The sequence below is a fragment of the Festucalex cinctus genome, chromosome 3 (genome assembly GCF_051991245.1).
Source record: "Festucalex cinctus isolate MCC-2025b chromosome 3, RoL_Fcin_1.0, whole genome shotgun sequence".
Taxonomy (NCBI): domain Eukaryota; kingdom Metazoa; phylum Chordata; class Actinopteri; order Syngnathiformes; family Syngnathidae; genus Festucalex; species Festucalex cinctus.
Window position 1 is genome coordinate 29,151,170 of NC_135413.1, and position 16,494 is coordinate 29,167,663.

Here is a 16,494-nt window from a genome sequence, read left to right on the forward strand (position 1 = left end):
AGCGGATTCCTGGTCCAAAAGCAGAACAAACACTTTAAATGACAAGGCCCGAAGAAGACATGGCAAAAAGGTAAATAGATCACACTGACACAACAGGGCTGAGTTGGAGGCAGTCACAAGAAGGAGTCATGCCACATGCATGTGCTGTACAAAGTTTTAAATGCAATGTTACACAGGGTGACATACATCCAATTCAAAAGCTTTCGGGACAGTTAAATACTAGACATATTTAACAAGTTTTACTTCTTTCTATCCCCCTTGTTAACACATTTGCGCCCCAAAACGTATAAATCCGTTCTTCTATATGAAATGTTTTAAGTGTCCCAAAGACTTTTTTTTTTCTTATGCAAGAGCATACATACAGAAGACTCTGATGCAGCCTCTGAACTGCAGAGAACGGTTGAAGAAATGGTAGTTGTGACAAAAACGGCCAGCAGGTGGCAGCAGAGTATAAGAGATCAACAAGCGCCATGTTTCAAACAAGCTGATTTTCCAACAGTTCTAAACAGATTTGTTAATAATGATGAAACTTAGCTATATTCTAATTCAAGTTGCTGCAAAACGGTAACAGATAGAAAGAAAGAGTTAAAGAAATAAAATTTCATATTGCATTGAATTGAAAAAACAAAATTCCCAACTTTTATTTGTGTGCCCTCCAGGTGTCCAGTCACATCCAGGTTCTAGCTCGACGGAAGGCCCGGGAGATCCAGGTGAAGCTGAAGGTACGCTACGTGAGTCAACCTTTTACTTTATATTTATTATTAAAATAGCAAAATGTTTTGAATGAGTTCATGTTTAGGTTCCTTGGGATGCGTGTTTAATTGATGATCATGCTTTTAGGTGAGAACAATTGTATCTCAAGGCATATTTACCCATTGAAATGAATGGGAATTCTATTATTGTGTTCCAGATTTTTTTAAGCTAGTCAAAGCAAAAAACAAAAATAAACAAAAACACATCTCAAAAGTCACTCGTATCACCACCTGGACAAATATTTTGTCCTTTGGGGTGTTGCTTTCTATCGATAGACCGATTATCGGCCGTGCCGATGTTCTGTGCCGATATTTGGCATTTTGATAAATATCGGCATCAGCCTTTTGACCAATCTGAAGGCCGGTAAAGCTGGTATCTCACTGAGCGGCCAATGCTTGCGAACATAGCGAATTTTGAGTTTTCATCAAGATTTGTAAGATGTTCACAGTTTTTACTTGTCACCAAGAAATTCTGAACATGTTCAGACAATTTATCAATCTTCGAAGATCTTCTGAAACCTTTTGCAAACCCTGACGAGAACCCCAAATGAGCTACATTTGCATGCATTTGTCGCTCAATGAGATCCAGGAAACTTTTCATTTATGGATTTATATAAATTTCCACTGTACTTTCTAAAATGTGATGCTGACACTGGGGACTCTGTACAGTTTTTCTTTAAAAAAAAAATTGTTGAAATTTTGGAGAACTTTATTTACAGTAGAAAACCTTAGGGAACTATTTACTTGCTTAGTTTTCTTTTTTTTTCACACATGGTGATGATGACCCTGCAATTTTTGTTATAATTTTTAAACAAAGCTGTGTATTCTTTATATGTTTATTATTGGCAAACTGATGCAACAGGTGGTGTAAAAAGACACAGACCTTTTAATTAAAAGACAAAGTAATGTTAAAAATTTGGCGCTAATATTTTCTCTTTTACTGCAAATGAAGATTGGCTTGAAATATCATTATCAGCCTCCTTGACCTTGCCCTGAAAAAAAATTGGTCTATCACTATTATTTTCAGTCCCACATTCCTTTATCACTTGAGCACACATTTTATACGCTGATTAAACTGCAACCTCTAATTGACATTTTCAAATGTGATGTTTCATAAAACTTATTTCAGGACGCCACCCCACCCCCCGAGGCTTTACTGCGTACAATTATGAGCGCGCCCAACTAAACACAATTGTCAGGGAACAAATGAATCCCTGTGTTATTCCCCTGCAGGTATTAACACTCCAAAGTGTTCCGGTGTCATGCCAGTCTCTCCGCTACTTTCTCAGTTTGCATTTCTCCCTCACATTAGCCGGCAGTGGAACTCATCGCCGGTCTTCAGCTGGCTGAGCCCCGCCGTGGTCACATGGTTATCTTATGTGATGGAATGGCGCTTTTTTTAAATACTACTTTGCTGTAACTTGAAATCCAGACCACTGGCAAGCCTCGCTCCCATATTTCAGCTATGCCCTTGTGTCATCCAGCCACCCCCGCCAGGAAGAATGCACCGGGTGGCCTTGCCGTTAAAGTCCGCTGTGCTTTCAGGAAACCACTGTGGATTTAGACGGAGGCGTATCACGTTGCCACAAAAGTACGGGACAGACAGTTGACGAGCAGCTGACTATGTTGTTTTTCTCCTTTTGGTGGCATTAGTGCTTTACCGTTTTTTTTTTTTTCGGACCCTAATGATTGCATCACCTTTCGACCTTATTTGTCCTCGAACAGAAGCTGCTTGTCATCGCCCTGTCAAAGCAATAAAGCAAACTCTTGACTGTAATATCGCCTTATCCTCACCTGCGCTCCCCTTTCGGAGCGCCGCTTGGGTTACCGGCTGGCCTAAGTGGGGTGGGGTGGGGGCTCTGAGTGCTAATGAGTGGTCCCCGTTTGCGTTACTGTGTCCCCCTCTCTGCCCTCCTCCCGTAGGACCAGGCCGCCAAAGACAAGGCGCTACAGAGCATGGCCACCATGTCCTCGGCCCAGATCATCTCGCCCACCGCCTTCCAGAACAAGATGGCACTCCAGGGTCTCTCCAGGCCGGCTTACCCCACGACTGGTGGGGTGAGTCACTCAACACTCAACAGTACCCTTTGATAACGTTTGAGCCCCTTTTCATGATGATGATGTTGTTCAAATTGGTTAAATATTCACTACACCTATTAAAAGTTGGTAGGTCACAGGTTTATTTGGATTATGTTCACTTGGAGAAAAATGAAACTTGAGATCTCAACTTGAATAGAAGCCAAATTTTTTTTTGGCATACTTTCAAATAAGGGTTTCGAGCAAAAATTAGGCTTGGGTTTCAAATTAGGGTTTAATTAAGCCAGTGATAGGGTTTTAAGCAAAGGTTAGGTTTTCATAGTAGGCCCTTAAAATCAAAGCCACCGACTTAAGTAAGGTTCCTGTCATTGTTAGGGTTTCTACAAAGTGTTGCGATTTCAAATGAAGACTGTAAGACGTTAAGGGTTTCAAATGAGGATTTGAAGTCTGATTTTTAGAGTTTCAAACTAGGATTAGGGTATCAGATTCAGCTTTTAAATTAGGGTACAGGTCAAAGTCAAAGTCTGGTCCTTGATTGAATGATCAGGATTGTTACCAAGTTTATGCAAAGCTTGCTGATGAGATGATCATTTAATCCAGGTGTGTTGGAAGAGGGAAACCTCCTAGTAATGCAGGACTCGGGCCCTCGAGGACCAGACTGACCACTGTGAGTTATGGTCCCAAAATAGAGCCTAAAGCCAGGAAAATGGCTTCAAACTAGAAAAATTTCCATGGAAATTTTGGATGTGACTGCTGACTCTTGCAAGGTGGAAATCCCCATGCACTGAACAATTTGCCAAATCCTGTTGAAATCAAGTCACTTCCTGTTGAAATCAGGTCACTTCTGGGTCACTTCCTGTTGAATTCACGTCACTTCCTGTTGAAATCAGGTCACTTCTGGGTCACTTCCTGTTGAATTCACGTCACTTCCTGTTGAAATCAGGTCACTTCTGGGTCACTTCCCGTTGAATTCAGGTCACTTCCTGTTGAAATCAGGTCAGTTCTGGGTCACTTCCCGTTGAATTCAGGTCACTTCCTGTTGAAATCAGGTCAGTTCCGGGTCACTTCCTGTTGAATTCAGGTCAATCTCTAGGTGCTTGATTTGTGGATTTTTTCCCTCCTTCTCCATTCATTCCTATGGGACTTTTTGGCGTTTTTTGTTTTGTTTTTTTTTTGGGGGGGGGGGGGGGGGGGTTGCATCCCCATGGTAACTCGGAATTCCGAAAAAAAAAATAATTCTCCACCAAGTTATATCGAGCCGCATCTTTAGATACCTCATTTGTGCTGATACGTTCAACGGTTCGGGTCGCATTTTGTCTGAAAATTCCGGTAAATAAAGAAATATAATAAACACCGTTTTCTAGGATAGTAATATGTGCCTGCTTTGCTTCGCAAGTGGTCGCTCCGCTACTGCTTTGCTCCGCAGCAGTCACATAATTAGGATTCAAAGTCAGGGTTATTTCATTTTAAGAAAAGATTAGGGCTCCTAGCCAGATTAGAAGCCAATGGTCGAGTTTTCTGCAAAGGTTAGTGTTCCACTCAGGGTTGCAGTTTCAAGTTAGTCGAGCTTTGGGTTTCAAAGAAAGATGAGAGTTTTGAGTTTGCCCGAATGATGTCCATTGGCCCATCTTCTGACCGGTTATCTTATTTTTTAAAACTCGCTAATCGGTGATCGGCTTCAAAATACTGATTGTGTAAAGCCTGTCCATTTTTTTTTTTTTTTTTTTTTTTTTCCAGTTTTGGCACGGGGCTCTTCCAGGACAGCCAGGAGGCCACGAAGAGTGAGTGAGCCGCCCTCCGCCTTCACGACCATATCATTCGCGTCTCATCCGATCCGCTGAATGCGCATCAGATGCATTTCAGATTGGGCGGGCAAATTAGAGCGTGTCCGTGTAAATGATAAAGTCAGCTGTCAGACGTCAGGCACGCCGCCGTGCCCCCTGCGCCTTTAGAGGTCAGGCGGTCCAATTAGTATGTGAGATGGGGTCACAAGGCAGCGATGGTTCCTAACATGCCTCTCTCTTTCTTCGCCCACCCCCCCTCCCCTCAGCATTAAGCCCTTCTCCCAACAGAGTTACGCCATGCAAGCGACCGGCCCGACCCCCATAACAGGTGGGTGCTCGTGCTCGCTCCTGTCGTGTTGACAGAGCGCCATCATGCAGGCAAAATGATATGAGAAAGTGATGATGAAAAAGACACCGCTCCGATCTTTATCAATCGATCTCGCGCTCAAACTGCCCACCATCCCACTCCCCAGGTTACGAAAGCACCGCAGGGCTGTCCGTGTCGCCTGGCGCCCCCCCCTGGCATGGGCGATGTATCGCCAGCTCCAAGTTGCGAATGCTGGAGTTCTCCGCCTTCCTGGAGCAACCTCAGGACCCCGAGACTGTAAGTGGACAAACATTATTTTACTGCGTGAAAGGCCTTTCTATTCTTTCAGTTAATACAAGATGATTTTCGCGCCTGATACGTAAACCTTTATACTTTCCTGATACCTGTACATCAAAAACATTCGGCTGTACACATTCACCACCAGCAGCCATCAGTGTGCGGACTTTAAAACTCAGGACTCTAGAGTTGGGTCAAAAATAAACCAAATTGCGTCAAAAAGGGGACCAATTTTGAATAACACAAAAATAGAGTTGCTTTGTGGGTTAACTCATTCACTCTCAGCCATTTCCACTTCGCTCCTGGCTGTTTTAGTGGATTTTGACTTGATTTTGCAAGTCTCATGGATTATTGTGTTCTATTGCTATAAAAACATGGAACCTACCAAAAGAAAGATTCGAATCTCTTCTTTCAATAGGAAAAAAAAGTATGTTTCTATATGTTTCTGTTTTGCAGCAATTAGCATTAGAATGTAGCTAAGAGCTTGTTGCAACATGGCCCTGGCTGATCTCTTATACTCTGCTGCCACCTGCTGACCGTTTTTATTAGTAATAACTACCATTGCTATAAACCACCTCTTCATGTTAGAAGCTGCATTAAAGCCAAAAAGCATTAAAAAAAGACAAACAAACATATATATATATATGTTTTTGGGAGTGAAGGACACAAAATATTAAAAAAATAAAATAAAATATTTACACGTTTTTGGGTTTGAATGAGTTACTATTCTTTTTTACCCAATCATTTTTAGAGTGTATTCGAAACATCAGTGGAGGAATACTAACCATAGCAATTTAACATGTGAATAGCTCACTTGTTTTGTTTTTTTTCTGTCTCCGCAGTTCAACAAACACCTCTTCGTGCACATCGGTCAGTCCAACCCCAGCTACAGCGACCCCTACCTGGAGTCGGTGGACATCAGGCAGATCTACGACAAGTTCCCCGAGAAGAAAGGAGGCCTGAAGGAGCTGTTTGACAAGGGGCCGCACAATGCTTTCTTCCTCGTCAAATTCTGGGTAAAACATCTTTCAAATTATGATCATGTGTCAATGAGCTCCAATTGTTTATTTATGTTGCTAAATCCTTCAATTGGTGGCATCATCAGAGCAGGCGGGACCTCTCAAAGTCATGCGGGTGAAGTACAATGCGTACTCCTGTTAATGTTTTCTTGCACCTGTTGGCTGTAAATGGTCCTGCAGTGTGAACTGTGCTGTTGACAGAGATCGGAGCCAAAGGACATTAAGGACAATTCAGATAGGTAGCACACTTCAAAAAAAAAAAAAAAAAAAATGCATTGATGAAGTGTTTGTGTTTTCCATCTGATGATGGCGTGTGTGTGCGCGTACGAGCGAGTGTGCGATGGCAGCCTTCGGGAGACTGGCAGCTCTGAACTTCACCAGCGGAAATGTGAGCCCGGGCACCTGTCCCTGTGCGATTACACCAAGTCCGACACTTTTGCAGACCCCCACCCTCCCTCCTAATGTACTTATTTATAGAGCAGCTCCACTCCCCAAAACACACATACATGATAGTACTGCCAGAGAGCAAAAGCGTGATGACCGAAGTCATCTTAAGATGGTGACAGATGAGACTTTTTTTTTTTTTTTTTTTTTTTTTTTTTTCTCAGAAGTGGACAGTCCGCTGTCAACGTCATCCACACAACTTTCCTAAAACTAAATACTTAAAGACCACATTGAAGATTGCGTAAATGTCGTCGTTCGGGTACTAATATGCATGTTGGGGGGGTTGTAGAACTATTCTTATCAGGTGACCACGTCTCCCCAAACTGTCCTAGACAAGCTTGAAGCCGCCGCAGTGACAAGGAATTAACAGATTATCATGTACACGGCGCGGCGAGCACGGGAAGGCATGAGATGGGGCTTAGAGAGCCAATTTGTCAGCCCACCTTGTGTTTGTTTCTTATAAACCTATTTTTGATATCGATAAAGAGCTGCGGGATCAGCGGCGGAACATTAAGTGCCCGACAACCCCCGTCTCATAAGTCCACGTCCACTTTATAAACAGTTCATTCATTTTCCTGGCTGTTCTTGTGCTTAGAGAATCAAATATGCAATGTGAGGATTGACAGTTAAGGTATATTTACACTGATTACAACGTATACACGGTATATATATATATATATATATATATATATATATATATATATATATATATATATATATATATATATATATATATATATATATATATATATATTCCGGTATATATTCATCTTCCTTCTGCAAAACAGGTGGAAGCACGTTGTTTTGGTAACTAGGGGTTAAGTATCTTGCTCAAGGACAACATGATCATAAGGAGGGATTGAACCCACAATCTCTAGGTTGGTAGACAACCACTCTATCACTGAGCCATGCCGTTCATTCCCAGCCATTTTCACAGAAGCAATCCCCTTCACTCCTGGCTGTTTTACTGGATTTTGACTGATTTTGCGAGGCCCACAGAATATTGTGTTCTATTGCTTTAAAAATATAGAACCGACCAAAAGAAACACTAAAGTATCTTTTTTCACTAGAGTCTTCTTCTTTCTTTATTTCTATATGTTTCTGTTTTGCAGCAATTAGCATTAGAATGTAGCTAAGTTTAATAATTTATTCACGTTCCTGTTGAAAACACTGGCAAAAAGAGCTTGTTGCAACATGGCCCTGGCTGATCTGTTATACTTTGCTGCCACCTGCTGACCGTTTTTATTTGTAATCACTACCATTGCTATAAACCACCTTTTCATGTCAGAAGCTGTATCAAAGCCAGAAAGCATTAAAAAACAAACAAACATATAAATACGTTTTTGGGAGTGAAGGACAAAGGATTTAAAAAAACAAAAACAAAACATCTTAACACATTTTGGGGTTTGAATTAGTTCATTTAATTTTACTCAACTTAATTGAAAAAGTTGGGTCATTTCTATTTTTCACCCAATTCAGTTGGGTTATTTGATTTATCCAAAAAGTTGAATAACCCACACAAAAACCCAACAAATTGGTTTGCTTTGTGGACAATTATTTAATTTGACCCAACGTTTTGGATTAAATAACTAAAAAAGTTGACTTAGTTCATTTTTTTTACCAAATTCAGTTGGGTTACTCGATTTACCCAAAAAGTTGGGTCAGACAGACAACCCACACAAAAACCCAACAAATTGGTTTGCTTTGTGGGTAATTGTTTAATTTGACCCAAGGTTTTGGATTAACTAAAAAAATTGAGTCTCTTCTTTCATCATGAAAAAAAAAGTATATTTCTATCTGTTTCCGTTTTGCAGGAGAATTCTGAGTAATAGGTTGATCTCCTTTGCTCTGCTGCCACCTGATGGTCATTTGTGTAATAACTACCATTTGTTCAACTGTTCTTTGCAGTTGAAAGGCTACATCAAAGCCTTCTGTATGCTCTAGCATAAAAAAAAAACAAAAAAAAAACATAAAAAACATAAATACGTCTTTGGGACACATAAAACATTTAAAATAAAACGTATTTATACGTTTTTGTGAGCAAATGAGTTAAGTCGTTCAGAGGTGTGAATGTGAGCGTAAAATGATTGACTGCCGACCTGTCCAAAGTCAGCTGGGATAGAATCCAGCTCACCGGTCACCCATTAGTGGTAGAAAATGAGCGAGGCGGTCAAGGCTAATTGTAAAAAAAAATATACAGGAGGTCCCTTTGCATCGCGAGGGTCCGTGAATGTCAAGTTGAAAGCGCCGCCTCGCCTTTTTCCATGCCTGCCAGATGGCTTTTGTATGTATGGGGTTACCCTTCTCACATTTGGACTTCCGCATTATTTATCGCGGCGGGATAAAGGGACATTGGTGAGTGGCACCGTTTTGGAAGTGGTCTTAGGCGGGCCTTTGGGGAAGGGCAGCTGGTCGGATTCCCGGGTGGCATTTGAATGAGGGGCAAGATGAGACCTGTCATCTATATATCATCGGGAAAAAAAAAGTAAAAAAAAAAGGGGGAGCGAGACTGTAATAAAAGCGAGGAGCTCGAAATGGAGACTTGTAGTGTGAACCAAAGGAAGAGATCCGTCAGTCAATGAAATATTAAGTCACTGCAGAGCCCACGTTCTCACCAAGTTCCACTTTGGTTTGATTTGGATCGGGATTCCGTTATCGCTCTTGGAATAGTAGACATTACGGCAACGAGAAAGTACGTAGCTACGTAATAAATTCAACGACGACGATAAATATGTGGAGCAGACTGCATGTTGTCATCATCTAGAGTAAAATCCCTCTAAATTAAAACAACAAAAACATATCCGTCCTCAATCAAAAGACCTTTTCTTCACCCTCATAAAGAGCAGGCAGGACGCCCCGGGGGTCACCACCTCCCCGGGCGTGTGCTGAGGTACAGGTTGGCATGGCGACGCTGACAGCCAGATTACCCGCCACCAAAACTATGGCATTCGAAATTGAATTCCCAGCAAACGCCGCTGTCGGCCACTGGGCTGGCCACTGACAACCTCCCCCCCAACCCCCCGCCCCCCCTCCCTCCCCTTAGCGCCCGTAGCCCTGTCCTAACAGATTGTCGCACGCTTTTGAAGTGCCCAGGGAATCTGATTTGAGCTGCCTCTGCTAAATTGTTGCACAGCCGGCCGGCCCCGGCGTGATCTAATCAGCCAATTGTATGCCGCTGATTGTAATTGGATGAATTCCCTCGCAGGCCGTAAAGGCGGGCGGTGTGGCGCTTGGGCGAGGGCGGCCGGGCCTCGGGGATGAAGACAAATAAAGGAATTACACGAGGCCCAGATGAAGACGAACGGGGCGATGAAGAGATGAGGAGGCTGAGCAGTGTCTCAATGGCCTATTAGGAGGTAGCAAGGCGGGCGGGGCAAAACAGGCCAGCTGTCAAAGTGACAACGCACCTCAGTCGGACCCAAAATCGGATTACGCGCGTCAACTCCGACATGAACTATTTGCTGCATCTGCATGCACTTCGGGCTGAAATTGACCTTAAGAAAGCTCATTTTTAACATTTATAGTTTGCAAATCGCTTTTGGTTCATGTGACTTGGAGCATTTTTTTCCATTAAAGCTGCAGATTATCTTAAAAAGGGATACTTGACTCATTTGGACAATTTTCAGCAGTGAAAAGTGAATATTTTGTCCAGAATGAATTTGATAGCTTCATTATTTTTCATATACAATTAAAACCTTTAAAAAGTAATTTTTCTACGTGCTGTCGACTGATGATGACATCACCATGTTTGGTTGTTACCTACTTCCTCAGCACGGGTGATGTCATCATCAGTCGACAACAAGTAGAAAATTTACTTTTTCAAGGTATTAATTGTACATGAAAATAATGAAGTTACCACATTAATTATAGACAAGATACTAACTTTTTACTGCTGAAAATTGCTCAATTAACTCATTCACTCCCAAAAACGTATTTATACGTTTTTTTTTTTTTTTGTTTTTTTTTTTTAAATGCTAGAGCATACAGAAGGCTTTGATGCAGCTTCAGACCTGAAAAGGTCGCTTAAAGCAATGGTAGTTATTACAAAAAACGGCCAGCAGGTGGCAACAGAGTATAAGAGCTCTCTTTTTCCCAGCGTTCTCAAACAGGTTTGTGAATAATGATGAAACGCAGCTCTCTCATGCTAATTGCTGCAAAACAAACAGATAAATATATACCTTTTTTTTCCTGATGAAAGAAGAGACTAATCTTTTTTTTTTTTTTGGTAGGTTCCGTGTTGTTATAGCAATAGAACACAATATCCTGTGGGCAAGGCAAAATCAGTCAAAAAACAAAACAGTGAAAACGCCTGGGAGTGAATGAGTTAATCAAGTTTCCCTTTAAGCACCAATATGAGATCTGAAATGGGAATGGTTAGACTCAGGTGGTAGATCAATGTCTCCTCCTCGGCCCTTAGTCCATGTTAAAGTACAGTATCTATGTTCAGATATTTGTTGAAAAACTCACTTTTTCATGTATTTTTGTGCTCTTTCTGGAACACCCTAAGATGCAACAAGGGCATGCTAAAATCCCTGGCTAATAGGAAAGTAGTAATTGGAGTCAAAGAAGCATTGACGGCTAAATGTTATAAGATCCGTTTGAAATTATACTAAATGAATGAATGAATATATAAGCATTTTGGGGATCATACTTTTTGGCACATTTACGGTATATATTAGGGATGTAACGATGTCCAAATGTCACGATATGATATTATCACAATATTTTTTATTTATTTAACCTTTATTTAACCAGGATAATCCCGTTGAGATTAAAAACCTCTTTTTCACAGGCATATTACGTGGCCCTTCATCTGACAATTAGTGTGGATTTTAAATATAGAAGAGCCAAAACATGCTATAAGAAAATTCAACTGCACAAAAAAAACAAAAACAAAACTAGCCACCAGAGGGTGCTAACTGCACAAATGGAAATCAACCTGACTATTTTAACAGATGTGCTTCTTTTAATATCGTGACTTGATGACGACGTTATATATATATATATATATATATATATATATATATATATATATATATATATATATATATATATATATATATATATATATATATATATATATATATATATATATATATATATATATATATATAGGCAACTCATTCACATTTATTGAAGTGTAAAATATGAACGCCCATCAGGTCGGGATCTGTCGAAACATTTCTGTTGGTTTCTCAAGTGCTTTTGACAGTCCAAAAACTGCACCATCAACAGGTCCAAAGTGTCGTTCCCAGTTAATCCACGCTAGGAAGAGGTGCAACTCACAAGGAGACACGCAGCATCTTTGGAATCTTGAGGCTGCTTTGGCAGCCTTATCCAAGGTCAACTGGGATCGGCACTTTGGATGCCTCGTGGCTTTGCGGAGAATTACCTCTCAGGCTCGACTGAGCTGTAAGATTCTTTGCCAAACTGACCCGCGGTGCTCGGTGGAAGTCACCGGGAAGTCCTGTTCTTGGAAGACTTTCTACAAGATGTTTTTTATTTGTATTTTTTTATATATCCAAAGGAACATGTGAGCCAGTAGGTCATTCTATGTATTTAATAACTTGGTAAATCGGGTTTTTCCTCACCAAACTCTGAATTAAGTCAAATCTCCCCCCCGTTCAGGCGGACCTGAGTGTGAACCCGCAAGACGACAGCAGCTTCTTCTACGGTGTTTCCAGCCAGTACGAGAGTTCTGAGAACATGATCATCACCTCGTCCACCAAAGTCTGCTCCTTTGGCAAGCAGGTGGTGGAGAAAGTGGAGGTAAACAATTGTTAAAAACAAGGCAGAGTAAAAATGCTGCTTTTATTGGCCGTGTAGAAATGCTCACAGAGAATTTGGAGCTTTACACCATAAAACGTGCAACTGTACATAATTAATCAATGGCATGATCAGTGGTGCCCTGAGACAGGAATGACCTGACTTGTGAGTTTTTTTTTTTACATGTCCACTTAGCTTAATGCTAGCATACAAAATGCAATACGTACGGCAGTAAAATGCCACAGATGGGCGCTAACGAATAGCATGGGGTGCATTTTCTCATGTCAACAGAATATTACAACACTCAGGTGTATATATATAATTTTAAAATCTGTGGAAAATGACAAATTCTGTATTGCTCATGCCTGCAGCGCCACTTCCATTAGTTGTGAAACTCTTCTTCATTTGCGCGTGCATGTCTTTATTATACTGCCCCCGGTGGTCAAGTCGCACACACCAGAAAGTAGGGGTGGGAACCTCCGGCTACCTCACGATACGATACGATATGCGATACAAGGCTCACGATAATGATTGTCTCACGATATGACGATACCACGATTAGCGATATATTGCTCAGGTAATAAATCCACGATAATCTACGATAAAACTAATCTTAAAATAACAATAATAATATAAATAAATAAATAAACACCAATAAATAACAATAAAAATAATAATGAATACATTATAATAAAAAATAATACATAATATTACCATAAAATAATACAAATAAATACAAATACATAATATATATAAAAATATAAATTAAAATAATAATAATAAAAATAATTACAAAAAATAATAATAATAATAATAAAACTAAGCTCATGAGTCTTCTTCGCCTGATTTTATTTTGTGTGTGATGATTTCTGATGGGTTTTGAGTTATGAGCGTTGTCACAGAAGAAACCTTTTTTTTTTACACGTACCTGCCATTTAACTATGCTAAAATTGTCAAAATACAATTTGAGCCTTATTAATGATCACTTATATGTCCATATTTCTTTTGAGGAAAATGTATTTGAAATGAGAACAAAAGAAGGTCAAACGGTCTCCTGGAGCGGCTTGTGTTTAATTTCAAGGGTCCGGTGTAATTCCACGACTGAGCTTCTTATATCCCGAGGTGCGAGCCAACAAATGCTGCATGGGCAAGCGTTAAATCAATCCCGTTGTTTGCAGCCAAAGTGCAGCGGCTTGTGCAACGCGCTTATTAAAAGGCTGTTTCTTTCCACTGGAGACAATAGGCACTTGTGCCCGGCCTATTCCACTTTCATTCCGGCAGGGAGTTCTAGAAACACACGATGTGAAAACACGGAACGGTTGCTACTACTTTCATATTCTGAGAACTGTTGAATCATTCCAAGAGAGTGGAGTGCGAGTGATGTAAGAATTTGTGGCGGATTCCGGTCAACAAGCGCTCATCTGTGCTCAGGAAGTTGATGTGAGGAGAAGAGAACAAAAAAAAAATCCCCTTGATGACTCACGCTTTACGCTTCCCGTTAAATGGACACAATGGAGGGCCCTCCCCCATCTGCTCCTGATGGATTATACAATATACAATATACTGTAAACACACGCACATGCACAGCCTTGGGTCGAGGCCTCATGATGACACTAAATGGCATCATGATTTGATTAGTCGTGTCATGAGAATTATGTTTATTGCCGCGTCCGGCGTGCTACATGCTGCATTACATATAGTATATATTGCATTACATTTATTACACTTCATCACATAGACAGAAGCTCGGACACATCAATGTGCCTTTTCTCTTTTACTGTAAAATATATCCCTTCTCTATTCACATTTCAAACGGCTGAATCTATTCTCTCACGTGATTTACGTGACATGTTTGTTTGTTTGTTTGTTTGTCTCTCTCAGACCGAGTACGCCCGCTTCGAGAACGGCCGCTACATGTTCCGCATCCACCGCTCGCCGCTGTGCGAATACATGATCAACTTCATCCACAAGCTCAAACACCTGCCCGAGAAGTACATGATGAACAGCGTCCTGGAGAACTTCACTATCCTACAGGTGCGCACGCTTTCTATTTTTGGATTATTATTTTTTTTTTTCATTATAATAATCCTTCAAAGGGAAATTCTGCTTATATGTATTGCCTTGCACTTAGGGTTGTTGGGCGATTAAAATGTTTAATTTTTCATGATTAATTGCAAATTTAATATCTGTTCTAAATGTAAAATAAAATTTACCATAAAATATAATTTTTCTAAGTTATCATACTCTTTAAAAACTAGTTAAACTAATAGAAATATGTCTGTATCTTTTAGTCATTGATACACTAATTTCATAATAATTAATACAATTGAGTTAAAATTAAAAAGATATACTGTACTAGGGGTGTGAATTGCCTAGTACCTGACGATTCGATTCGTATCACGATTCACAGGTCACGATTCGATTCGATACCGATTAATCCCGATACGAATGGTCACGATTCGATACCGATTAATCCCGATACGAATTTATAAGTCGATTGTTGCGATTTTTTTCCATTCAAATTTAGAAAATACTATCAGTAAATTTGTACATGTACACTGTAAGATTTGTATGAATATATTTATCTAAAACTTGAGGCTTATAACCGTGAGCCACTGTACACAAACAGTTTGCAATCTGTTTCACATTTGAACAGCATTAAAATAAAAATATTAAGGCTTAATGTGCCGTTCATATAACATTCTTCCATGCTCAAGGTGTGAATCCTAAAAAAAAAAAAAAAAAAAAAAAAAAAAAAAAAAAAAAAAAAAAAAAATCGATTCTGCCGATTATTGAATCGATTCGAGAATCGCGCGATGTAGTATCGCGATATATCGCCGAATCGATTTTTTTTTAACACCCCTATACTGTACTGTAAAAAAAAAAAAAAAAAAAAAAAAACTAGTGTGACATTTGTGTTGAGGTCATTTTTCTGCCACTAGATGGCATATTGTATTTGTAAGATGTTGGTGACCCCTCAGTGCATTTTCAACTCAACTTTATTTATATAGCGCTTTCAAACAGCCTGAGCTGTCATTAAGAGCGATCTAATCTTTACATGAAGTAACTTGTGAAATTCTGCACATTTTTATAATTAATATAACTTGACCCCAATCTCAGCAACTATATGCATGATTATTAAATTTATCACAGCTCATTTTTGACGTGAACGTGCCTGCAGTGTTGCGATAAATTCCCCCAATACAGGCTTTTCATTATCTGATTCAAACCCAAAACGTATAAATACATTTTTTTAAAAACACTTTGTCCTTCACTTCCAAAAACGCATTTTTGCATTTTTTATTTGTTTTTTTTTTATGTTAGAGCATACAGACTTTGATGCAGCTTCTGACCTGAAGAGGTCGCTTAAAGCAATGGCCGTTATTACAAAAACGGCCAGCAGGTGGCAGCAGAGTATAAGAGATCAGCCAATGCAATTTTGCAACAAGCTCCCTTTCCTAGTGTTTTCAACAGATTTGTGAATAATGATGAAACTTTGCTATATTCTAATGCTAATTGCTGCAAAAAGCAAACAGATACAAATAGAGACTTGAATCTTTCTTTTGGTAGCTTCCATGTTTTTATAGCAATAGAACAGAATATTCTGCGGGCCTTGCAAAATCAGTCAAAATACAGTAAAACAGCCGAGCGCGAAGGAGGTTGCTTCAGTGAAAATGGCTGCCAGTGAATGAGTTAACTGTGCGTTGAAAAAAAATAAATAAATAGTGACATTAAAGTAGCTTTAAATTGATTCAAAATTAACGCACTAATTTTGACACCCCTGTTGCACTAAAACTCCATAAAGGATAGCATAGATCCTCGATTTGCACCGTCAACCCTACAACTGTGACGTAAATATTAGCCAAATTCATAATTGTATGACTTAGCTAAGCTCCCATTGTTTACAGACAACTGTCGTTCCCGCAGACTAAAGCCGCCAAGGTCAATCCATGGCTGCTTTTAGCGGACTTTATTAGCTCTCTTTTCCCACAGCTTACGCCTGGCACCATAAATCGCGTTTAACGGCACCTAATCTGCAATGCAACAATTATGCGCCGAGCAATTTGATTTGTTGGTGCTGTGAAGTG

General features: G+C 40.0%; 1 protein-coding gene across 2 annotated transcripts in view; it reads left to right on the top strand.

The window, feature by feature from the left end:
- Positions 1–16,494, top strand: part of tead4 (TEA domain transcription factor 4) — a 32,920-nt gene that overhangs the window by 13,113 nt on the left and 3,313 nt on the right. The window contains exons 3-10 of one of the 2 annotated variants that reach the window (XM_077517419.1): positions 660–731; positions 2,676–2,810; positions 4,527–4,570; positions 4,840–4,901; positions 5,047–5,177; positions 6,020–6,193; positions 12,269–12,409; positions 14,288–14,440. In XM_077517419.1, the coding sequence (XP_077373545.1) occupies positions 660–731; positions 2,676–2,810; positions 4,527–4,570; positions 4,840–4,901; positions 5,047–5,177; positions 6,020–6,193; positions 12,269–12,409; positions 14,288–14,440 (912 nt within the window). The remainder of the gene's footprint in view (positions 1–659; positions 732–2,675; positions 2,811–4,526; positions 4,571–4,839; positions 4,902–5,046; positions 5,178–6,019; positions 6,194–12,268; positions 12,410–14,287; positions 14,441–16,494) is intronic. The other variant, XM_077517420.1, reaches the window with a different exon arrangement.